A 20689-nucleotide genomic window follows, 5' to 3' on the forward strand; every position below is an offset into this window, starting at 1 on the left:
AAGACTGCAAGGTTGAGTTTAGGGAGAAGGTGAGACAGGCACTGGGTGGTAGTGAAGAATTACCAGACAGTTGGGAGACTACATCAGGTATAGTAAGGGTGACAGCAAGAAGGGTGCTTGGCGTGGCATCTGGACAGAGGAAGGAGGAAAAGGAAACCTGGTGGTGGAATGGGGAAGTACAGGAGAGTACACAGAGTAAGAGAAAGGCAAAGAAGAAGTGGGACGGTCAGAGAGATGCATAAAGTAGACAAGAGTACAAGGAGATAAGGCACAAGGTGAAGAGAGAGGTGGCGAAGGCTAAAGAAAAGGCGCATGATGAGTTCTATGAGAGGCTGGACACTAAGGACGGAGAAAAGGACCTGTACAGATTGGCTAGACAGAGGGACTGAGCTGAGAAAGATGTGCAGCAGGTTAGGGTGATAAAGGATAAAGATGGAAACATACTTACAAGCGAGGAGAGTATGTTGAGCAGATGGAAAGAGTACTTTAAGAGGCTGATGAATGAAGAGAACGATAGATAGAGTAGGTTAGATGATGTGGAGATAGTGAATCAGGAAGTGCAACGGATAACCAAGGAGGAAGTAAGGACAGCTATGAAGAGGATGAAGACTGGAAAAGCCATTGGTCCAGATGACATGACATATTGCTGTTGCGGCTTGAACATCTTGTTGGGCTTAAAGGGGCTGCTCTTAACAGGTTCGGGTCATATCTAATTGCTAGACATTTTTCAGTGACTTTAAGTACCTCCTTTTCATCTACTGCTCCTCTTAAATGTGGTGTTCCTCAGGGATCCATTCTGGGTCCTATTTTATTCTCTATATACCTTCACCCTATTGGAGCTGTTTTTAGGAAATTTAACTTTTCTTTTCACTGCTATGCTGATGATACACAGGTTTATATTCCCATCTGAAACTCTGCAATGAATCAACTGCACAACTGTCTTTTTGAACTAAGATCCTGGATGGCTAATAATTTTCTTGATCTGAATCAAAATAAAACGGAGGTACTTATAGTGGGTCCATCAGCTAAAGTCCAAATTGGTCTTGGACTTCTCAGCTCTTTCTCTGTCTTTTGCAAATCTCAAGTCCGCAATCTTGGTGTTATCTTTGACAGTAACCTCTCTTTTGAGAAACAGATTAATTCTGTAGTCAAGAGTTGCTTTTTCCAGCTTCGTCTTTTAGGTAAGATCAAGCCATTTTTATCTTCTAGGGATCTTGAGAAAGCTACTCATGCTTTTATCTTTCTCGCCTTGATTACTGCAACTCGCTGTATTCTCGGATTAGCAAATACCTGATACTCAGGTTACAGTCTGTCCAGAATGCTGCCACTCGCTTTCTGGTTCGGGCAAGAAAGTCTGATTCTGTTTCTCCAATATTAGCTTCTTTACACTGGCTGCCTGTCAGTTTTTGAATTGATTTTAAAATCTTGTTTCTAGTTTTTTAATCTTTACAATGGCTTGCTCCTGCCTATTTATCTGAATTGTGTGCTTTACACCAGCCATCTAGAGTGCTTAGATCTTCTGGTCAGTTGTCTCTTGTTGTCCCTCGTACCAAGTGTAAAACTAAGGGGGACAGGACTTTTGTAGCTGCTGCTCCTCGCCTGTGGAACTCTTTATCTTTACTTATTTATTTGGTTTGTACAATGCTATATACTGTATACCCTGCCGTTCTTTATTATATTCTGTAAGTGCCTTGAGCATGGGAAAGGCGCTATATCAATAATATGTATTATTATTATTATTACTAGACATTACGCCCGTTACAATAATGTGCGCTAGAACAGTAGTGCATAAACATTAGTAGGAACAGTCTATATTAAATGGCAAGGGACAATGACCTCATTCTGTTTCTTGTCTTAATTTTTTTTTGTCAAAAATATTTTTGCAAGAAGCCTAAAGTAAAATAATAATAAAAATAAAATAGAAACGTATATGACAATACAGTAAGTATAATTAATATTACATTTATCCTCTCCTCTGTGGCTGTTGATTGATGTGCTATGTCTGTTTGAAGATCTCCTATCCTGCCTCTCTTTATTTTAGCTTGCTGTGGCATCTCTCCAGCAAGTACTGTGCAGTTCCCCAGCAAGTATTTTAATCTGTGCTGGCGTGCAGCTGATTATTGTATGTGTGGCGTCTCCCCAGCAATGGATTTTATGTGCGCAGCCGTGAGTACCCAATTAGCACTCTCCCCAGCAATGATACCCTTTATTAAAGAGTGTCCCGCGCATGCGCACTGTCTACCACACTACTTGGTAGCTTATTTCAAGTGTCTATCATTTTCTGTGTAAAGAAAAACTAATGTTTGTGCGAAATTTACCCTTAACAAGTTTCCAACTGTGTCCCCATGTTCTTGATGAACTCATTTTAAAATAGCAGTCTCGATCCACTGTACTGATTCCCTTCATAATTTTAAACACTTCAATCATATCACCTCTTAATCTTCTTTTGCTTAAACTGTATAGGCTCAGGTCTTTTAATCTTTCCTCATAATTCAACCCCTGTAGCCCTGGAATCAGCCTAGTCGCTCTTCTCTGGATTTTTTCTAGCGCTGCTATGTCCTTTTTTGTAGCCTGAAGACCAAAACTTCACACAGTACTCCAGATGAGGCCTCACCAGTGCATTATAAAGGCTGAACATAACCTCCTTGGACTTGTACTCCACACATCGTGTTATATAACCTAACATTCTGTTAGCCTTCTTAATGGCTTCTGGACACTGTCGGGAAGTCGATAGCTTAGAGTCCACCATGACTCCTAAATCCTTCTCATTAGGTGTACTCTCGATTTTCCAACCACCCATTGTGTATTCAAACCTAACATTTTTACTTCCTATGTGTAATACTTTACATTTACTGACATTAAATTTCATCTGTTACAAATTTGCCCAAGCCCTTCTGTAATGATATAACGGATTCCAAATTATCTGCTAATCCAACTATCTTGGTATCATCTGTAAACTTAAGCAGCTTGTTACTTATATTCCTATCTAAATCATTTATATATATTAAAAATAGCAGCGGCCCTAGCACTGACCCCAGTGGAACACTACTCTTAACATCAGCCAATTCTGATGAGGTTCCTCTCACCATCACCCTCTGCTTACTGTGTCTGAGCCAATTCTGCACCCATCCTCCGCAGCAGTGAGAAGATACCCCTTGAGGGTAAGTGACTGTCGGCAACTCATTCACACATGGACTTACTTGAGGATGGAGCTCCACCATTTTGACCCACTTTTATGATCCAAGTCTTATAGAGAAGCCATTAAGGCTGGTTATAGATAGATAGATAGATGTTAGATTTTGCACCTCTGGTGCCTGTTTTGTTTATTGTTTGATACTACAATTAAAAGGGATGACCTGGCTGGGACCCAGATACTTCTTAAATCTACCCTGTGTTACTTCTACCCATCCACAACATGAGGTTAAGCAGGATCAGGTGGGCCAATGATTAAACCAGCTAAGCAAAGTAGGCGAAGAAAAACATAAATACATATCTTTTATTTTTTGAAAAAATGAGTTAGAAATAATGTTTCCCGGGTCCTCCCTGCGTGGAGTTAGGATATAGAGGGTTGGATAATGGATGGATGGATAGAAATAATGTTATATTTAATTTGTTGAAAATCTAGTATTCTTCAACCCATATACACGTAATAACCTGGCTTTTATAAATGGCTGAACATGCATGAGTGTGCCTTGTAATGGGTAGTTTCCTGCCTTGGGTCTGATATTGACTGAATAGGCCCCAAAGCTCTCATCACTCTAATCTGGATTAAAGTAGTTTGAAAATTAATGAATGAATTTAGTACCATTTAATTGTTGCTTTAAATTTCTCCTAGTTTCCAAAGAAGTTTCCATGGCTCCTGTACATGGTTTTACTATTATGCATGGAATTAAAACTAACATAAACAATATCCTCTTCCTCCCCTGCCTATTTCAGAGTATACACTGTTCAATCCATTACAAAAACAGGCAAGTATGCTCTTTCTTGCACATTCAACTTTGATCCAGAACATGTAAAAAAAATGCCCTTTTGATTGTAAAGGGCTTTAAAAACACAGCAGAGCCTTGCAGTGGCAATACTGCAAATGAAATTAGACGTTACACACCAAAAGATACAGTACAGTGAACATGGTAACAATCAAATTTATGTCAGCAGGAAGCATATATGTATGTCAGTCCATCAGCAAATCAAGGTCTAATTCTTCCAAGGTCAACAAGCATTCCCAGTTCTGAGCTGAAGAATCAAGAGCAGTATTACATTTGAAAAAAAAAACAGCAGTAAAGAGAATATGAATGTGTCAGGAATACTGCTTTATAACTATAGATTTCGATTCCAAAATCTTCCAAACTTTGATTTTCCAATGGCATTTGTTATTTCTGTTTTATCAAAATTAAATTTTGCAATTTCTGATAAATTAATAATTGCATTATTTATACACAACATATGTAAATGGTAACGGGGGCAATATGATCCCCACTGACCAACACTTAGGTTATGTGAATGTTGTCCTTATGACAACAACACAGCTGCTATTTATACAAAGTGAAGGTTACTTAGTACACCACTAACAGAGATACATAAAACCCATGACAGATGGCATCATGCTTGAGAAGGTCAGGAGGTCACATGATACAACCCACTTATTTTATTATGTACAGTAGTTCAGGAAACACTTGGACATTATACCTATACCTGCCAATGTAAAATATTTGAAATTAAACACAATGGCAGTACAAAAATTTCAGCAAAGCATTCACTCTGCCCACAGCATCATCAGCTTTTTTAACACTGCAGACCTATAGGTTATACTGATAATAATATGAATCTTATTAACAGTATAAATGTAACAATGATAATAAGTACTTAAGATGGCAACCACTTTTAAACCTGCAGGCATCAATGGTTTTCTTTTTGCACCTAATACATTCATTGTGAGTGGTTCATGTGATAGTTTAGTTCCATTCTCAAATTTCAATTACTGACCTCTTGCTTTCAATGTCTCCTGTGAATTACAAAAGTGAACCTTGAAAAACAAGATTTTCTTTTTATCCCTGAGAACTACTTCCAGTCTTCCTTCATGTGTGGTTGTGTCATTGCACTGCTTTTGTAACAGGGTCATTCCTTAACTGTGAATCAGGTAAAGGACTTTGCTGTTCAGTCAATGTGATTTAGTATCAGACCAGGTAAAACAGAAGCAACACAGCACTGCCATCCATTACATTGTGTTTTAGTGAAATGCCATTTAGAGCCAGAAACCTAAATAGGGCCATGTATGCACTAAATTACAAAATGCATCTGGGGTCAATGATATGGGATATTGATGACTGAAAGGTGCATGCATTTATGATCCTTTACCAGGGATAAGATTACAACCTGTAGAGATCCAGATAAAAAACTGAAACCACCAGCCAAAATGTAATTTAAAATAAAAATACTAATCCAAATGGACAGCAAGGCCTCACAACTTCAGGCCTCAAATCCCACCCTGATTACTGTCAATGTGAAGACTGCATGCATTTTGTGTGTCTGAACTGTTTTTTCTCCATGCACTGTAGATTTTGTACAAAATCATGCATGCTCAATTTATTTGAGAAATTGACTGGTAGAGCTGCTTGTGTTCTTCTACCCAATGTTGTTTGGATAGATTCTGGTTCCTGTAACTGTGAATTGGAAAAATTGAAATCAGTATTCTTTCAGCATCAGAGATAAGGCAAGAATAAATTCAGTTGGGACATCTGTCCTTGTACCTCACACAATAACCTATTTAATAATCAGTGATTTATTCCTTTAATTGAACCACTGGTGTTTTCTAATAAATGGCTCCTCCCTAAATTAACCTTGCAGAGGATTCTTCTACAAAATAAAATGATTAAAGTGACTAATACCCCATCCAGGGCTGACAAGTGCTTGCTGCCAGGGTGGTACTTGTGGTGACAGAGACATTTCAGTCTCCTTAGATGTTCTTTGAATTTTCTTGAATTGTAATAAGGGCTTCAATTAATTTTATTTTATTTTATTTATTTATTTTTTTTTACATTTTTTGGGGTTACATAACATAGCATAAAGTCTTACACTTGTGTAATCTAATTCAAGATCACAGGGTTTTTTGGGTCAGTACTCACAGAAAGCCCACAGAAATAAATAGAGAACATAACATTTCCACCTTGGCAGTGATTTGGTTGAGTATCAGATTTAGGTCCTTGGGGATGCAGCACCAACCACCACTCCACCATGTAGCCCACAACATTATTACTACTGACATTAAATTAATACATGATACTTTTTAATAGATGAATTTAGATGTTGATTTACATCAATTTGTCATTGTTATCATCTTGATATCATCATGAAATATACAATTAATGGAACTAAAAACATTTACAAATTTTTAGCCATGGTTCTGTTTTTGGCCTGTTGAGCAAAGACTATTACATGAACATAAACAGTACATGCTGTTGCCTGACTCAATGATACAGCATTCTTATTAAATCAAACGTAAAATGGCTATTAAATAAAATAATACATTTGATTATTTCTACAATACCTTCATGTTCAAGCAGGTCTTCTAGAAAGAAACCTTCCTTTAGATTTCTGTTGATGAATTAGACATCACACTAGAGCCTCACTGGGTTAAGCTATTCTCATTAATAATTAACTCACAAAAAACAATCCCTCTCTACAAGCACGGAGCCATTCATCCAATGTGTAGTGTATTTATTCTCTCAGATGGTTAGCATTCACTACACACAAGTTTTTACATTTCTTCAACTAAAGATGTGTAGTAATGCTGTACTCTATAAACTATATGAATATTTAGACCTCCAATAATTGTATAAAACTCACTTTAAACTCATTCTTTTGTACCTACTATGTTGAACTGATGTTCCAAAAATTACAGTTAAAGTTACAGTTGACTGATTTTATTCTGATTTGTTGCCAGAGCAATTCTGAACTATGTGCAGTAATTTACGGTTATTTGTTACTTTATTTGTATTTAAGTTATTGTGTAATCTAAAGCAACGTTCTGTGTTTTTTATATTACTTCTTGATTTAGAAGTGTGTACTGTGATAGCATTTGTTGTAAAAGAAAAAAAAGTTAAAATAAAGGTTGATGAATTGATTGAGGGTCTATCTATGTAATCATGTTCTGATCGGCTCATTTTCATGGGGATTTGACAATTCCTGAATTCATCTTAAATGACAACTCTAAATTAGTTTGGTGTGAGCAAATGTTGCGTTGTGTTTGAGTGCACCATGCAATGGACATTGTTCTCTCCAGGGTTGGCTCTTTCCTTGTGCCCAATCCTGAAAAGCATAAAGCAGTGGAATATGGAATTAAATGCACAATGTAAAATTTGTTTAATTATTACCAGGCAACAATGAAGTATCTAGTAAAGGAAATTAAAAAACACCATCTGATCCCAAATATTAACATATATTTCTGTCAATATAAATTTTTAATATAAGAATTGATATGCATGGAGGAGAAGTAACTAAAAAATTACTGTTTTCATATACTGCTGTAGTTCTGAAATCTGTTTCAGAAAGCAGCTTATTTCTTCCTGAAACATTTACCTAATTTGTAGTAGTTAATTTCTTCCTCTAGGTGGAGTAAACGATCATGAATCTATCAGGAATTATGTTCATGTAAGCCTCATTAACTTTAAAGCAAAAAATGGTTTTATTCGTCAAAAGTTCTTAGATACTTGCACAATTTTTACTTCACACTGACCTGCTTATGAAGAACATCTTACATTGGATTAACTAAATTCGTAAGAAATCTTATCTATCCATGCATGTTAATGAATCACAAACAAAAAGCATGTGCCCAAGCTTTGAAATTACCATAAAATAAAAACAATAATGGGCACATAAGTATAAAGCTATGATAACTGTGATCAAGGATCAATGAATATCTCTTATTGCTAATTTAAATAACTTGACTATGCTGTAGGCATTTTTCAGTCTCTGAAGCATTCTTATCTTCCCATTTTATATTCTGTGCTTCTTTTACTTATTTGCTTTATTTATTTCTGAACCTGTTTATTCAGTTCAGGTACTTCATGCACGTTCACCTTTTCTTTTTAAATATACAGTAGTAGTACAGTAGGGTGGCACGGTGGCGCAGTGGGTAGCGCTGCTGCCTCGCAGTTAGGAGACCTGGGTTCGCTTCTCGGGTCCTCCCTGCATGGAGTTTGCATGTTCTCCCCGTGTCTGCGTGGGTTTCCTCCGGGTGCTCCGGCTTCCTCCCACAGTCCAAAGACATGCAGATTAGGTGGACTGGCGATTCTAAACTGGCCCTAGTGTGTGCTTGGTGTGTGGGTGTGTTTGTGTGTGTCCTGCGGTGGGTTGGCATCCTGCCCGGGATTGGTTTCTGCCTTGTGCCCTGTGTTGGCTGGGATTGGCTCCAGCAGACCCCCGTGACCCTGTGTTTGGATTCAGCGGGTTGGAAAATGGATGGATGGATATATACAGTATATGGAACTTACAAAGATTTAAAACCTGACATTTTGTTTCTGGGGAATATTTCTGTAGAAAGATTCATGGTAAACACATGGTAATTGAATTGTCATTTAATTGTAATAGATGTTTTGGGGAAAGTAGTTTCAGTACTGCAAAAATTAATCTATTACTCCTTTACTTTTATGTAACAAGACTTTAACAAAGGCTTCATTTGGTGTTAATTATGCTTATAAAGCATCAGTAAAGTGGCTATTTACTGTATGTCTGTTCAGTATGGTCTATTAAGAGTCTGTGATAGTCTAGTAAAATTATTTATGAATATGAAGGATTCATGTGTATTATACTGAATTATGCAACATCAAGAGAAATATACCTCACTTTAGCCAGTTTTCTACGGAAGCATATTAGGGCCACAGTGAAAAAAAAAATGCGGACACAGTGAAGAAAAAAAACAAAATAAATGTCGAGATTAAAGTCGACATGTTGACTTTATTCTCGACATTTCCACTTTATTCTCGACATTTATGTCGAGATTAAAGTCGACATGTTAACTTTATTCTCGTAGTTTGTCATTAAAGTAGAACATTGTAAACTAAACTTCATCTTAAAAGGAATATTTAATTTAGTAGATCTTCCGAAACCCCGTCATAAATTATGTAGCGCCTGAAATGCTTTGTATGTACTGTTCCTCAAGACCATATTAATCACTACGTGCTTCTTAAACTAATTTCCTCTGCACAAAGAGGAGGCGCAAGCAGCAATCACCACACAGAATACATTAATTTTAGTCCTGAAGTCCTGGAAGGGACGCCAGCTCATTGCATGGTGAATATGAGCACACACATACCCCAGGGTCAATATAGCATAACAAAACCCCACTGCCTACATGACTTTGAAAGGAAACTGAAGAACGCCGAGTAAACCTAGCAGGAAAATATGCAAACTCAAGGCAGGGTACACCTGGAACCCCCTTGCTGCCAGGCAGCAGTGCAACCTCTACGCCACCGTGCCTCCACAGGATTAGTACATGTTTTAATGCATTTCATCATGAAAATGATATCAAGTATTTATTTTAGCATTCTAAATGTTCAGAGAGCAGGAATATCATGAAGTGAATGCATTCTGTGCGGCGATCGCTGCCTGCGCCTCCTCAATGCAAGAGGAAGTCAGTTTAAGAAGCATGTAGTGAGCATTTAATGTGCTACATAACTTATGATGGGGTTTGAGAAAATGTAGTAAATTAAATATTTATTTTAAAATGAAGTTTAATCTACAACATTCTACTTTAATGACAAAATAAACTACGAGAATAAAGTGGAAATGTCGACTTTAATCTCGACGTAAATGGTGAGAATAAAGTGGAAATGTCAGGAATAAAGTCAACATGTCAACTTTAATCTCAACGTAAATGGCGAGAATAAAGTAGAAATGTCAAGAAAAAAGTCAACATGTTGACTTTAATCTCGACATTTCGTTTTTTTTTCTTCACTGTGTCTGTATTTTTTTTTTCACCGTGGCCCTATGAACAATCACTTCACTGATGCTTTGTAAGTGTGATTATTACCAAAAAATTTCTTTATTTGTGTCTTGTTACATAACAGTACATCAGTAAAAGATGCATTTTTGCAGTACCTAAAGTGTTACCAAAAAAAGAAAACAACAAACTGAAATGAGATAGACAATTTATATTGACAAGGACAGCTCACTCCATGTACAAAGTAAACCAATAATCCATTTTCAAACCTGCATTTTCCATTAAATGACAAAATTTTAAGAGTTTTATAAAGCTTAGGTGTAATTTCTTTTAATGTCTCCTTCTTGTCACTCACTAGAAAAGTATCTGAGACTTGGAGTAATGAAGGAGTCACAGATCGTGTTGTGTAATAAAAAGGCAAGTGAACACACAGCCAGAAGAAGTAAGAGACAGAAAGCGAGACAAAGGATTTAAATGTGATCATGAGAGAAGGTATCAGGCATCTTGTAGTTTGTCATTCTGGCATCTTGAGGCTTAGACAGCAGGAGTGATGGTATGGCAAATGGCAGTTTAAAGCATCTGGAGGAAATAAATAGGTGTCCTTTAGACACAAACGTATGCTGACCTTGGGTGCTTCTCATATTATTTTCCAAGTTACTGTCAGAAATGTCTGTGTTTTAACTACCGTATATACTTGTGTTTAAGTTCTCCCACGGATAAGTCTGGACTTGATTTTACTGTATAATTTCCGGTATTTTATAATGTCAGTCGTATAAGTCGAATGCGGAAAACTCACGCTATTGGTCCAAGAGATTATGATATGCTAACGCCCACCTTAGAGAGTAACCATGGGGCACACTGCCTTTTTTTCTATGTATTATGCCTACGTGACCACACATTAATACCCGAACTATACCGAAGCAACGTTTGCACTCTTTTGTGTATTTTGTATCTCACACCCTCATACACCTTTATCATAAGAGCATCCCTTATCTACGATGGAGCATTCGACCAGAAGAAAATATGGAGCTGGTTTTAAGTTAAAAGTCGTTGAAGTGGTGAAAGAAATTGGTAACTGTGCTGCTGCAACAAAATTCAATGTGTCTGAGAAACTGGTGTGAGATTGGAGGAAGCAAAAAGATTAAAAAAAAAAAATTAAGTGTCGTATTTTTTGAATGGGCGCATAAGTCGGGGGTCTGATTTTATGATCTATTTTTCGGGTTTCAAGACCTGACTTGTACGCGAGTATATACGGTACTTTCCTTTTGTGGTAAGGGCATATGTTGGCTTTCTTTAGTATCAGAAACAATTAAATTTTCTTTTGTTGAAAAAAAAAAACTTTGTTGTCTTTTTTATACACTGACAACTACCATGTTTTTATAATAGGTTATGTTTAACTAAAGGAGGTGTCAGGAAAAAACAAAATTAAATCAAATGGTAATTTCTTTTAAAAATAGATTTTAAAAATCAGCCAAAAAATAGCAATGAAAGCATGAGCTGTGTATATAAATTCCTGACATATTATTTTCCTTCTATATTCTCTTATAAGTGTCTTTTTTCCAGACATTGTTCTGTGCAGACATTCCTAAGCAGCACTCCTTCTATGACCTTTTCACCTCTCTTACCTCATTACAGAAGTATGCAAGTATTTCTTCTGATACATAAATATTGTCATAAAATACATGCTTTGAGTTTTGCTAGGAAGTAAAACAAGCACAAGGGAAATTTCATTTTGTTTCCAATGAACTTCACACAAACATACATCCTTAAATCCAAGGCTAGAGGTTTTTCCAACAGCACTGGGAGTGCCATCAGTCTATTGCAGGGTCCACTCAGGCCAGAGCAATACAGAATCATGCATTAACCTAATGCATGTATCTTTGGGGATGTGTAAGGAAAAGTGAAACTTACATAGATACAGGTAAAATGTTCACCCTCCACATAGACATCAATTGTTGCCCAGTGTAAGAGACAGCCGGCAGCTCAATCTGGCCGGGATGACCCTGATATGGAAGGATGGAGGAAGGCAGCTTTTTTTAGAACACTGCCTCCCCCAGGATGGTAGATGGCAGCTTCACAAGGGCATACTTGGAGTTTGGTATTTCAGCCCTGTTGGGTGCCGCCAGGGGGTGCTGCAGAAGGACCTGGAGAGTCATACTGCCCTCATAGCCTGGAAGTACTAGTGAGTCATGAGGACGGAAATCCAGAAGTACTTCCAGGCTGAAGAAAACTTGATTTCTCTATCTGACCTGGAAGTGCTAACAAGTCACATGGACGGAAGAGCAGAAGCACTTCCGGGTCAGACCATATATAAAGGACTGCTGAAACCCCAGCAAGTGAGCCAGAGTCAGGTGGAGGTGGACAAAGCTTGCTGGGAGGTGTGGAGGAGAAAGAATTGTGATTATTATTGTGATTTACTTGCTTATTTATTGGTGGCTTTGGTGCTTGGAGGGCACTGTATAAGAAGAAAAATTAAATAAATATCTTCTTAATGCTTTTACGTAGTGTCCTGCATGTCTGTCTGTTGGGTTTAAGGGGCAACAGTGCCACCTAGCATCCACACCAGTATGCTGAATTCATGAGGTAGCACTGTTTGTCACTATCAAGTTTTAGTATTTTAATCATGAATACTTAAAATATAGGAGTGTTTGCAGGCTTTTGATTTTAACACTTTCTTAATCTGATGTCTCTCCTTATGGTTAACTGCACTTCTTAGCTTCTTTGCAAAAGTCTTGCTGCACCACTCTCTCTCTGCAATTTCATAAATGAATAATATCATTCTCAAATACACTTAATCTAGTTCAGGATCATGGGGTGCAATAATATAACTTTCATTTGTTTACATAATTTAGTAAGGGCTTAATACTTCCTTGATTTGTAGTCCACCAAAGTTTATTCAGTTTATACATATTTAGTTTGTCAACTAAAAGCTTGTTAGGAGTTTCATTTGCTTTCAATTTTTTCTAATGTGGCAGTGTGGCCCCCACAATCTTGATTCGATTAATTGATTAGGGAATGTATGTATGTACAGTATATATGATTCTTTTTTCTGAACCATCACGCAGTGGACAATGAGGTGCAATTCAGAAAACAGCCTGAAAAATTAACATTTTTACTTGGATGTTTGTTTAATAAAAATCCATCATCTACATTATTTTCCTTCTGCTTTTCCTGATTAGGTTTGCTTTAGCCTCGTTATCACCAGGAACCTTTTCAAGACCCTCCTGGAAAACAATCAAGACTAAAGAAAAACCTCCTTCGTGTCCTAGTTCTGTCCATCAGTTTTCTCTTTGACTTGTACGCTAACCTTGGGAAACACCTAGTGGGCATTCTAACTACATACCAAAACCACCTCAACTGGCTCCTTTTGATCTGGAAAAGCAACTGTTCTACTCTGAGGTCCTCCCATATTGCTGCACTACTCACCAAGTCACAGAAAGCAAGCTCACCAACCTTGAGCAGGAACCATTTCTGTCTCTCTTTTTGATTACTATGAAGGGCTCATTATCATGCGTGAGGAAGTGGTTGTAGACTGACCAGTAAATCAACAGCTTCTTCTATGAACTTTGATCCTGTTTCACTGCCCCATTCCTTCACAGCCATCATAAAACTGATGACAAGGACAGCTCATTACATGTACAGAGTACATGGTGGCACTCATTAATCACTACCTTCACTCGTGAACAACACCCTAAAATATTTGAACTTTTCCTCTTGGGGCAGCTGCCTCCCACTTACTTGTTGGGAATATGCCAATCTTTTCCAGGGTAGAACAATGCCTTCAAATTTGGAGATGATAATCCTCATCCTAACCATACCTAACCAATTTATCACAAGACATGCTGTATAAATGAACACAGTTTTAAAAATATAAAGTTACAAATTTTTTTTTTAAATATAAAATTATCATTAGTTCAGTTAGTGGTAGGAATAATCCTTTGACAATACATTAAAAAGAAAACTAGTAATCACATAGTTATTGGAGCAATAGAGTTGAAAGAAACTAGATTAACCTATACTGGCAAGGAACCTGGAAAGATGCTGGAATTATGCTGAAAGATGCTGGAATAAATATATGTTAGAGGCTGTAATAAAATCTGACAACTACCTAAAATTTATAGATTTTCTAAATTTGCATTACTGTGTCTATCTTTTAACTTCTAAAAAATGAAGAAAGGAGGGAGCTAATGATGTGCCAATAAGATTTACTCACAGTCAAAATTCTGGCTTTTGCAGCAAGGGAAACAAGGAAGCAAAATTCACAAATGAACAGTTAATAATAATTAACAACAATTAAGAACTCAGAACTTAACAAAAGAGTAAGCTAAAATGTAGAAAAAACTGTAAAAACATAAGACTACTGTGCACAAAAGAAGTGTAATTCATTATTATCTGAATTTCATAAAAAATAAAAAAAATCTCACTACTACTAATTTGTGAAATTGCAGACCCAGGGAAGACATCTCATTAAAAGATAAGTTCACTAAGCAACAGAAAGTGGCAATTATAGAAAAAGGACCAAGACTTTGTGCTCTGTCAGCTAGGACTATTCCCTCCTTTATTATCTCATCAACTTGGCAGTAGAAGAACAAAATATTCTACCTGAAAGTCTTGATGTAACCCACATTAGAAATCTATTTACAGTAGGTCCTTTAAAAAGATGGAAAGCAACTGTACTCCTCAGGGTTACTGATACATAGTTTGATATTATTAACCACATTTCACTACCTGGCAATACTCCAAGATTAACCACTGTGGATTTTGCTTCTGTGGTCTTTTGCTGTTTTCACATGTTATACGAGTACAGTAAATGGAGAAATTTCCCAGTAAACTGCAATATCTGGCACAAGGATTTGAAACTACAGTAATACAGCAATATACAGCTGAAGTACAGTATGCAACAGCAAACAATAAGAAGTGTATGCTTTATACTCCGTACTGCCACACAAGTTATATATATGGTTATGAAAGCAATACTTGTGTCTCAACCAAAAAAATGAAATGTAGCATTGTAAGAACATAAAAATCAGATATCGCTGGATAACTCACTGTGTACCTAAATACAACTTTTAAGCAAATATATATTCTTAACTGTCTAAACTGTATGCAGAATCAGATAAAAACCACAGATATGTAACCAGGCACAAGCTTTTTTCAAATACATGCTTTGGCTTGCTCCAATACTGAATCAATTGGAACACTATTTTTAATAATGGTATTAGAAACCCTAGGCATCTCCTTGGTAAGTGTTCTTACATTTGAATATTACTAGTTTATGGCATAACTTTATTCAATCATAAGATTCCAATATAATACACTTTCTGTACATTACATTGACCTAGGGACATGCTTTGTTAAAAAAAATATAATTATTTGGTAAAAGAACTAGTTATATTATGGCAAGATTTTTATTTTAAAACCAATGAATATATTTAGTTTGAGAAAATCAATCATAATCTGACAGAGATTCAATGAATTGTCATTGCTATTTCTACCACAAAAATATGGATCTTTGCAAAAAGGTTATGAACAGTGGCCACTATATTGGGGGTTGTTACATTTCTGACAATAACTGGGTGTGTATCCAGTTTACTAGAATGAAAAAGACAGTTCTCCATTGATTCTTGTCTGCACCTATGAGTGAGAGTTTCCAGAAACATGTTTTGAAGAGGATGGACACTTCTATGAAGATCAGTCATTAGTAAAGACTACTGCTTGCAATCTAGAGTTTATTTAAAGGTATATGATAAAGACTAAGCATTAGTAATACTGTTTGTGACACTTGCCCTTAATGAATGAAGTGGGTGGATATAAAGAAAAGAACAGCTATATGAACTTTGACATTCCATCATACAGTACCTTTAATTTTTGTAAACTCCTTGCAGGATCAACTGAGCGATGGACATTTTCAGCTTCAGAGAGATCCTCATCAAGGCTTATGGAGTGCCGTCTATGCTGCTGCTTCAAGAGCTCTCTCTCCAGCCATTCTGGTGGCTGGTCTGTTTTTTTGAATTCTGGGAACTGCCACAGAGGTGCACCAGTTCTGGAGGTAGCTTTTGATGTTTGGGCACGGCGGACATTTGAAGTAGCTTTAACTGTAGCTGATTGTATGTCTTCTAAAACACTAAGGAAAAAAAAGAACCAGGAAAAAGTTTTGCAAAATTCTTGCCAAAGAGTGTGTGATAAAGCACAGATGTTACATATATACTGTAAATATGGTTCATTTGTTGTAGGTGCCATATTCATATTCACATATTCAGGACAATCTTAATATAAGCAGACCTTCAACATTCTTAAAGTCTAGAATGAAGTCTTCTTAACCAATTTCCATATACAACATGAAGAACAATTTTAATTACCTGTTTAGAACATTATTATGCTACTTTGAAACTTTTTTCACACGACAATTTAAAACATAAGGACATTAAGTTTTGAGATGAGCTGTGCAAATTACCAAGTCAAAATTTGCTACTTGTTAGAGATGCTTTCACAACATTTCCTCGATTGATTGCTATGTTTTGATACTGTCTGTGGGTGTAGCGGATGTGTGCTGCCACAGAAAGATGTATAATTGCCTTACATGCCATTTTTATAAATCTAGATGGCAGGTAATTTGGTTTACTTTACCTAGAAAAAGAATAAACAAGAAAGAATAATTTTGTTCTGGTGTGGGGCAAATGTTTTTTTCTTTTTGTGTTTTAAAGTGAAGCATCTGTTTTGTTGTCTGTGTTATGAACCCAGGGCTCTGGACTGAGTAGAAGACCCAGGCATAATCTAAGTCAGTGGTTCTAAATTTCATGTTATGTTTTTGTGTCTGTGCAACTAGTCAGATCACTCTGAACAACATGCATCCTGTCCTGTTCAACCAAGCTGACTGTCATTTAGAGAGGCAGCTTTCCCTGTCATGTGTTTTTCCCTGTAGTTGTCTGTATTTCAAGACAATTGATGGTCCAGCTTTTGAGAAGATATTCATATCACACCGCCCATATCTTTTGAGTCAGCTGGCCAACTTGCCCATGAAAATTGTGTTTTTGGTCCAGTCACTGTGATAGTGAATATCTTCTACTTGTAATTTGAAGCTGCTGCTTTGTTTTTATCAAGTTATAAATCCAACATGGCGGTGTTCAGCTTTTGTCCATCCTGCAAAGCCCAGGACAGCTGTGCTTCAGTCTGTGTGTACAACTACTGATCTTCTATTTATGCAGTATTAATTTTTCCCTGGCTATTCCTGTCTTCTCTATACAGCTGCCCAGCCCACTCATACAAACACCTTTTGCTAAGCAGATGTTCAGTATAAAATTGAGTGGGATACAATAACTAGAAGATAAAAGAAGCAAAGTTTACTGACACTTGAGGGGACAGTATGACCAAAAATCTATTCATTATCAATGTGATGATTAGATACCAGTATAATGTATTTGCATATATTTTTTCAAACTGAAGCAATATTTTTTTGAAAAAGTAAAAAATGCACTATGGCATTTTAATCCTTCAAAAGGCTTGTTGATGCTCTGGTACTTAAATAGATTGAACAGCAGTTATTCACATCTCTCATAGCAATAAAAGCTCAGGTTTCCACTCATCCATTCTCTCATTTACTCACCTGGAGCGTGAAGTGTTTAAGTAAATAATGCAATAGCCATGTAGATCTCTCTGGCTGCATAAGTGGGTGCATCTCAGTATATATCACTGTACAATGATCAGATTTTTTGGCCAACAATTGTTAAACCCCACCTTAATCGGCACATTTAGAAGACAAAAGACGCTGGCGGAGAGGTGAGAACGGTTTTAAGGTGGGCCGGATCTACGAGTTTTTTCATAGACTGTGGTAATTCTAGTGTTAAATGTTATATGCCACAAGTAATATATATACAGTATTGATAAAAATCATATTTGTTTGTAGATTTAGAGGAACACAAACAAAGCTGCATCTGTTAGTTGTAGTGGTGGTAGAAAAAGATGAGATGTATCAAAATTACCATCATTAAAAACAAGGTAATTCAGTGCACTTAAGAGTCAAAAATTACTTACATTCCTCTATAACTTACCAATATTTACCAAGTTCTGCAATTCTAACTAATCAAGTGCTCTGCACTGCAAAATTGAAGTAGTAGTCAGGTTAAATACATAGGGTTTGTACAGAGCGTATGATAGAGTTTAAGTTTCATAGGAAACAAGTAGCACATATTCATAAGCTGAATTTGTTTTTAGAATTACCAGGGGCCTCATGTATAAACGGTGTGCTTGCACAAAAATGTCGCGTATGCCCGTTTCCACACTTTGAGGAATTGTGCTCTACCTGCTCCTTTGCAAGTTCTGTCCACCTTTGAGTTTTTAGCCACAGGAGCTTTTCAATGTGAACTTGCTGAGCGATTGGGTATTTCACAAACCTCACTAAGTCACACCATGCCAGCTATATAGGATGATACTATCCGCTTGTCATTCAAATAGATAAGATTTCCTTATACTATGGTTAAACTGGCAAACATGAAAGTACAATTCACAGTAAAGTCCAGTTTTCCAAATGTAATCAGAGCAGTGAACTGCACACACATTGCTATTGCAATGGCACTGGACAAGTTATATCAGCCAGGGATGAACCACCAAAAGAATGAGCTGATATTATAACATCTATAGCAGGGAAGCATATAAAAACGGCAAATCCAAACAGTCGCAGGTGCTTTTTTCAATTACTGTGGCAAAAGGCAAGTAGTCCTTTTAAGCATAGCAAGTAATCTCAAAGATCCTTGTAAAGAGCAGAGAGTCTATCTGTTGTGGAGCTTGGTGCCGATGTTACATTATAATAGCGCCTTCCTGTTTGCTTATGTAAATAGTCCACAGAAAGTATGTTGCACTGTGCAAGCATAGCTTGCATCACATAGTACAGCCCTTATATTTCTTAGTTCATTAGCTGCAACTCTTACAGCATCGACTGCTGCATTTTGTGACTCCAGAACAGTGTCCGTCAGGACACACAGCCAGATGGTTGCCCAGGATTTCCGTGGCAGGGTTGTGTGTGCAACCACAGCATGAATATGTGCTGGGCACAGCGGCACCATCATCATGTCTTTGGCACGGGAGTCAGCTTTTGCAATACTATCTGAAACTGAATAAACAGATAGTAGGCTGTGACTTTTCTTTTTATGGCGACTTTGATATCTGACCACTTGTTTTTTATTTTGGGCACTGTGCGACTTTCTGAACTTGAACTTCTGTGTCTCCACCACACTGTATCACTCCATAACTTCCTTTTGTTGCTTATACCACTGCTTATGCCAACAAATAGAATGTTTTTCCTTGCCTGCACTTTGCATTCACTAAAATTCTTTATTCCATATGCTTTTGCCATTGTTTTATGCACAAAACACTGAACAGAGGGGCTATTTTGTATTGATTTTCATATTTAAATATGTGAAATTCTGAGAGGAATCAGGGTATGGCTGTAGGCTTGTGCACATGCATTAAATTTCACGTTCATTGAGATTTATAAAGGGGAAGTGCTTGAAACTTGGGATACAGTTTTATGCATTTCGATTTTTTGTGCATACTCACATTTCTAGTTTTGTCTGTACGCCATGTTTTAGTGTGAATTCCACACACAGCGACATATATGAGGTCCCAATTATTAGAAATGACTTATTAGTACATTGTAAAAAAACTCCAATAAAAATACATAAAATTAATTGCATATTTTAACAATGAAAACAGTTGCATATATAAGAATACAAATGTTTTTAAAAGATATATACATAACATATATATTTAAATTTTAAGCAGTATTTTAGCTGCCAATGCCATTGTTTAAGCAGTGTTTTAGCTGCCATTCAATTCATTGTTTCAAAGTATAAAAATATTTTATGGAAATTTTTGTATTGGCACAGACTCACAAAGATTCTGAACTAAAACACAAAATATATGTAAAAATATTGTAATTAATATGAAGATATTGCAGTGCCCATTTTTCTCTAAAAATTCGGATGCACCTCATTTATTTGTTCTTCATATTATCTTTTAAAATATAATACTCTGACTTCATGAATTTATAATCCTGAGCAGGGTCGCACGAGAGCTGGAGCCTAATCCAGCAGGTTTATGGCACAAGTCTGGAGCAATCCTTGGACAGGGAGCCAGACCATTTGCAGGGTGAGCACATATACATTTCAGAACAGACTTACAGGAACAAAACTAGAGGAAAACCAGGGAAGAGCAACTAACTGATTCCAGGACTGCCAGATATAAGCTATGAAAAAAGATTGAAGGAGTTGACCTTAAACATAAATTTGAATTTAAACAGATGTGAATTGGTACAGTGTATCCAAGCTGGTACATTAAAATCAGCTTTCCAACAAGAACATGGGGGAGACCAGTCAAAACTGGTTAAGAGCAGATTTTGCAGAAACACTTGAAAAGTTTTCTTTAGTCAGAGAAATTTAGAAACATGGAATAAATTACCAAGTAGGGTTGCATACAACAGTACTTCAGGGACCTTCAAAACTACACTCAATGTTATTTTGTTAGTTAGGTGAATAGAGCCACAATTGCCTGATGTTAAACTGTGTATCAATCGTTTTTGTAATTAAGTTCTGTCATGTATTTCTTTCCAGGATTGTGTTTGCTGATGGCTCACTTTGCAACCTCTTCTCTGCTAAACCTACCAGAGTTCTTTCTAGGTCTAATAGGAAAATGCAGTAAGAGGTACTGTATATGGATAAAATGAATGGCTGAAGAGCAAATTGATTGTTTGAAGTACTT

The 20689-nt window shown here is 36.7% G+C and overlaps 1 protein-coding gene across 2 annotated transcripts in view; it reads right to left on the reverse strand.

The window, feature by feature from the left end:
- Window positions 1-20689, reverse strand: part of wdr95 (WD40 repeat domain 95) — a 121066-nt gene that overhangs the window by 87455 nt on the left and 12922 nt on the right. The window contains exon 2 of one of the 2 annotated variants that reach the window (XM_051927186.1): window positions 15797-16061. In XM_051927186.1, coding sequence (XP_051783146.1) covers window positions 15797-16061 — 265 coding nt within the window. Of the gene's footprint in view, window positions 1-6544; window positions 6623-15796; window positions 16062-20689 lie in introns of those variants that run through there. The other variant, XM_028799330.2, reaches the window with a different exon arrangement.

This window comes from Erpetoichthys calabaricus, chromosome 4 (assembly GCF_900747795.2).
Source record: "Erpetoichthys calabaricus chromosome 4, fErpCal1.3, whole genome shotgun sequence".
NCBI classification, from domain to species: domain Eukaryota; kingdom Metazoa; phylum Chordata; class Cladistia; order Polypteriformes; family Polypteridae; genus Erpetoichthys; species Erpetoichthys calabaricus.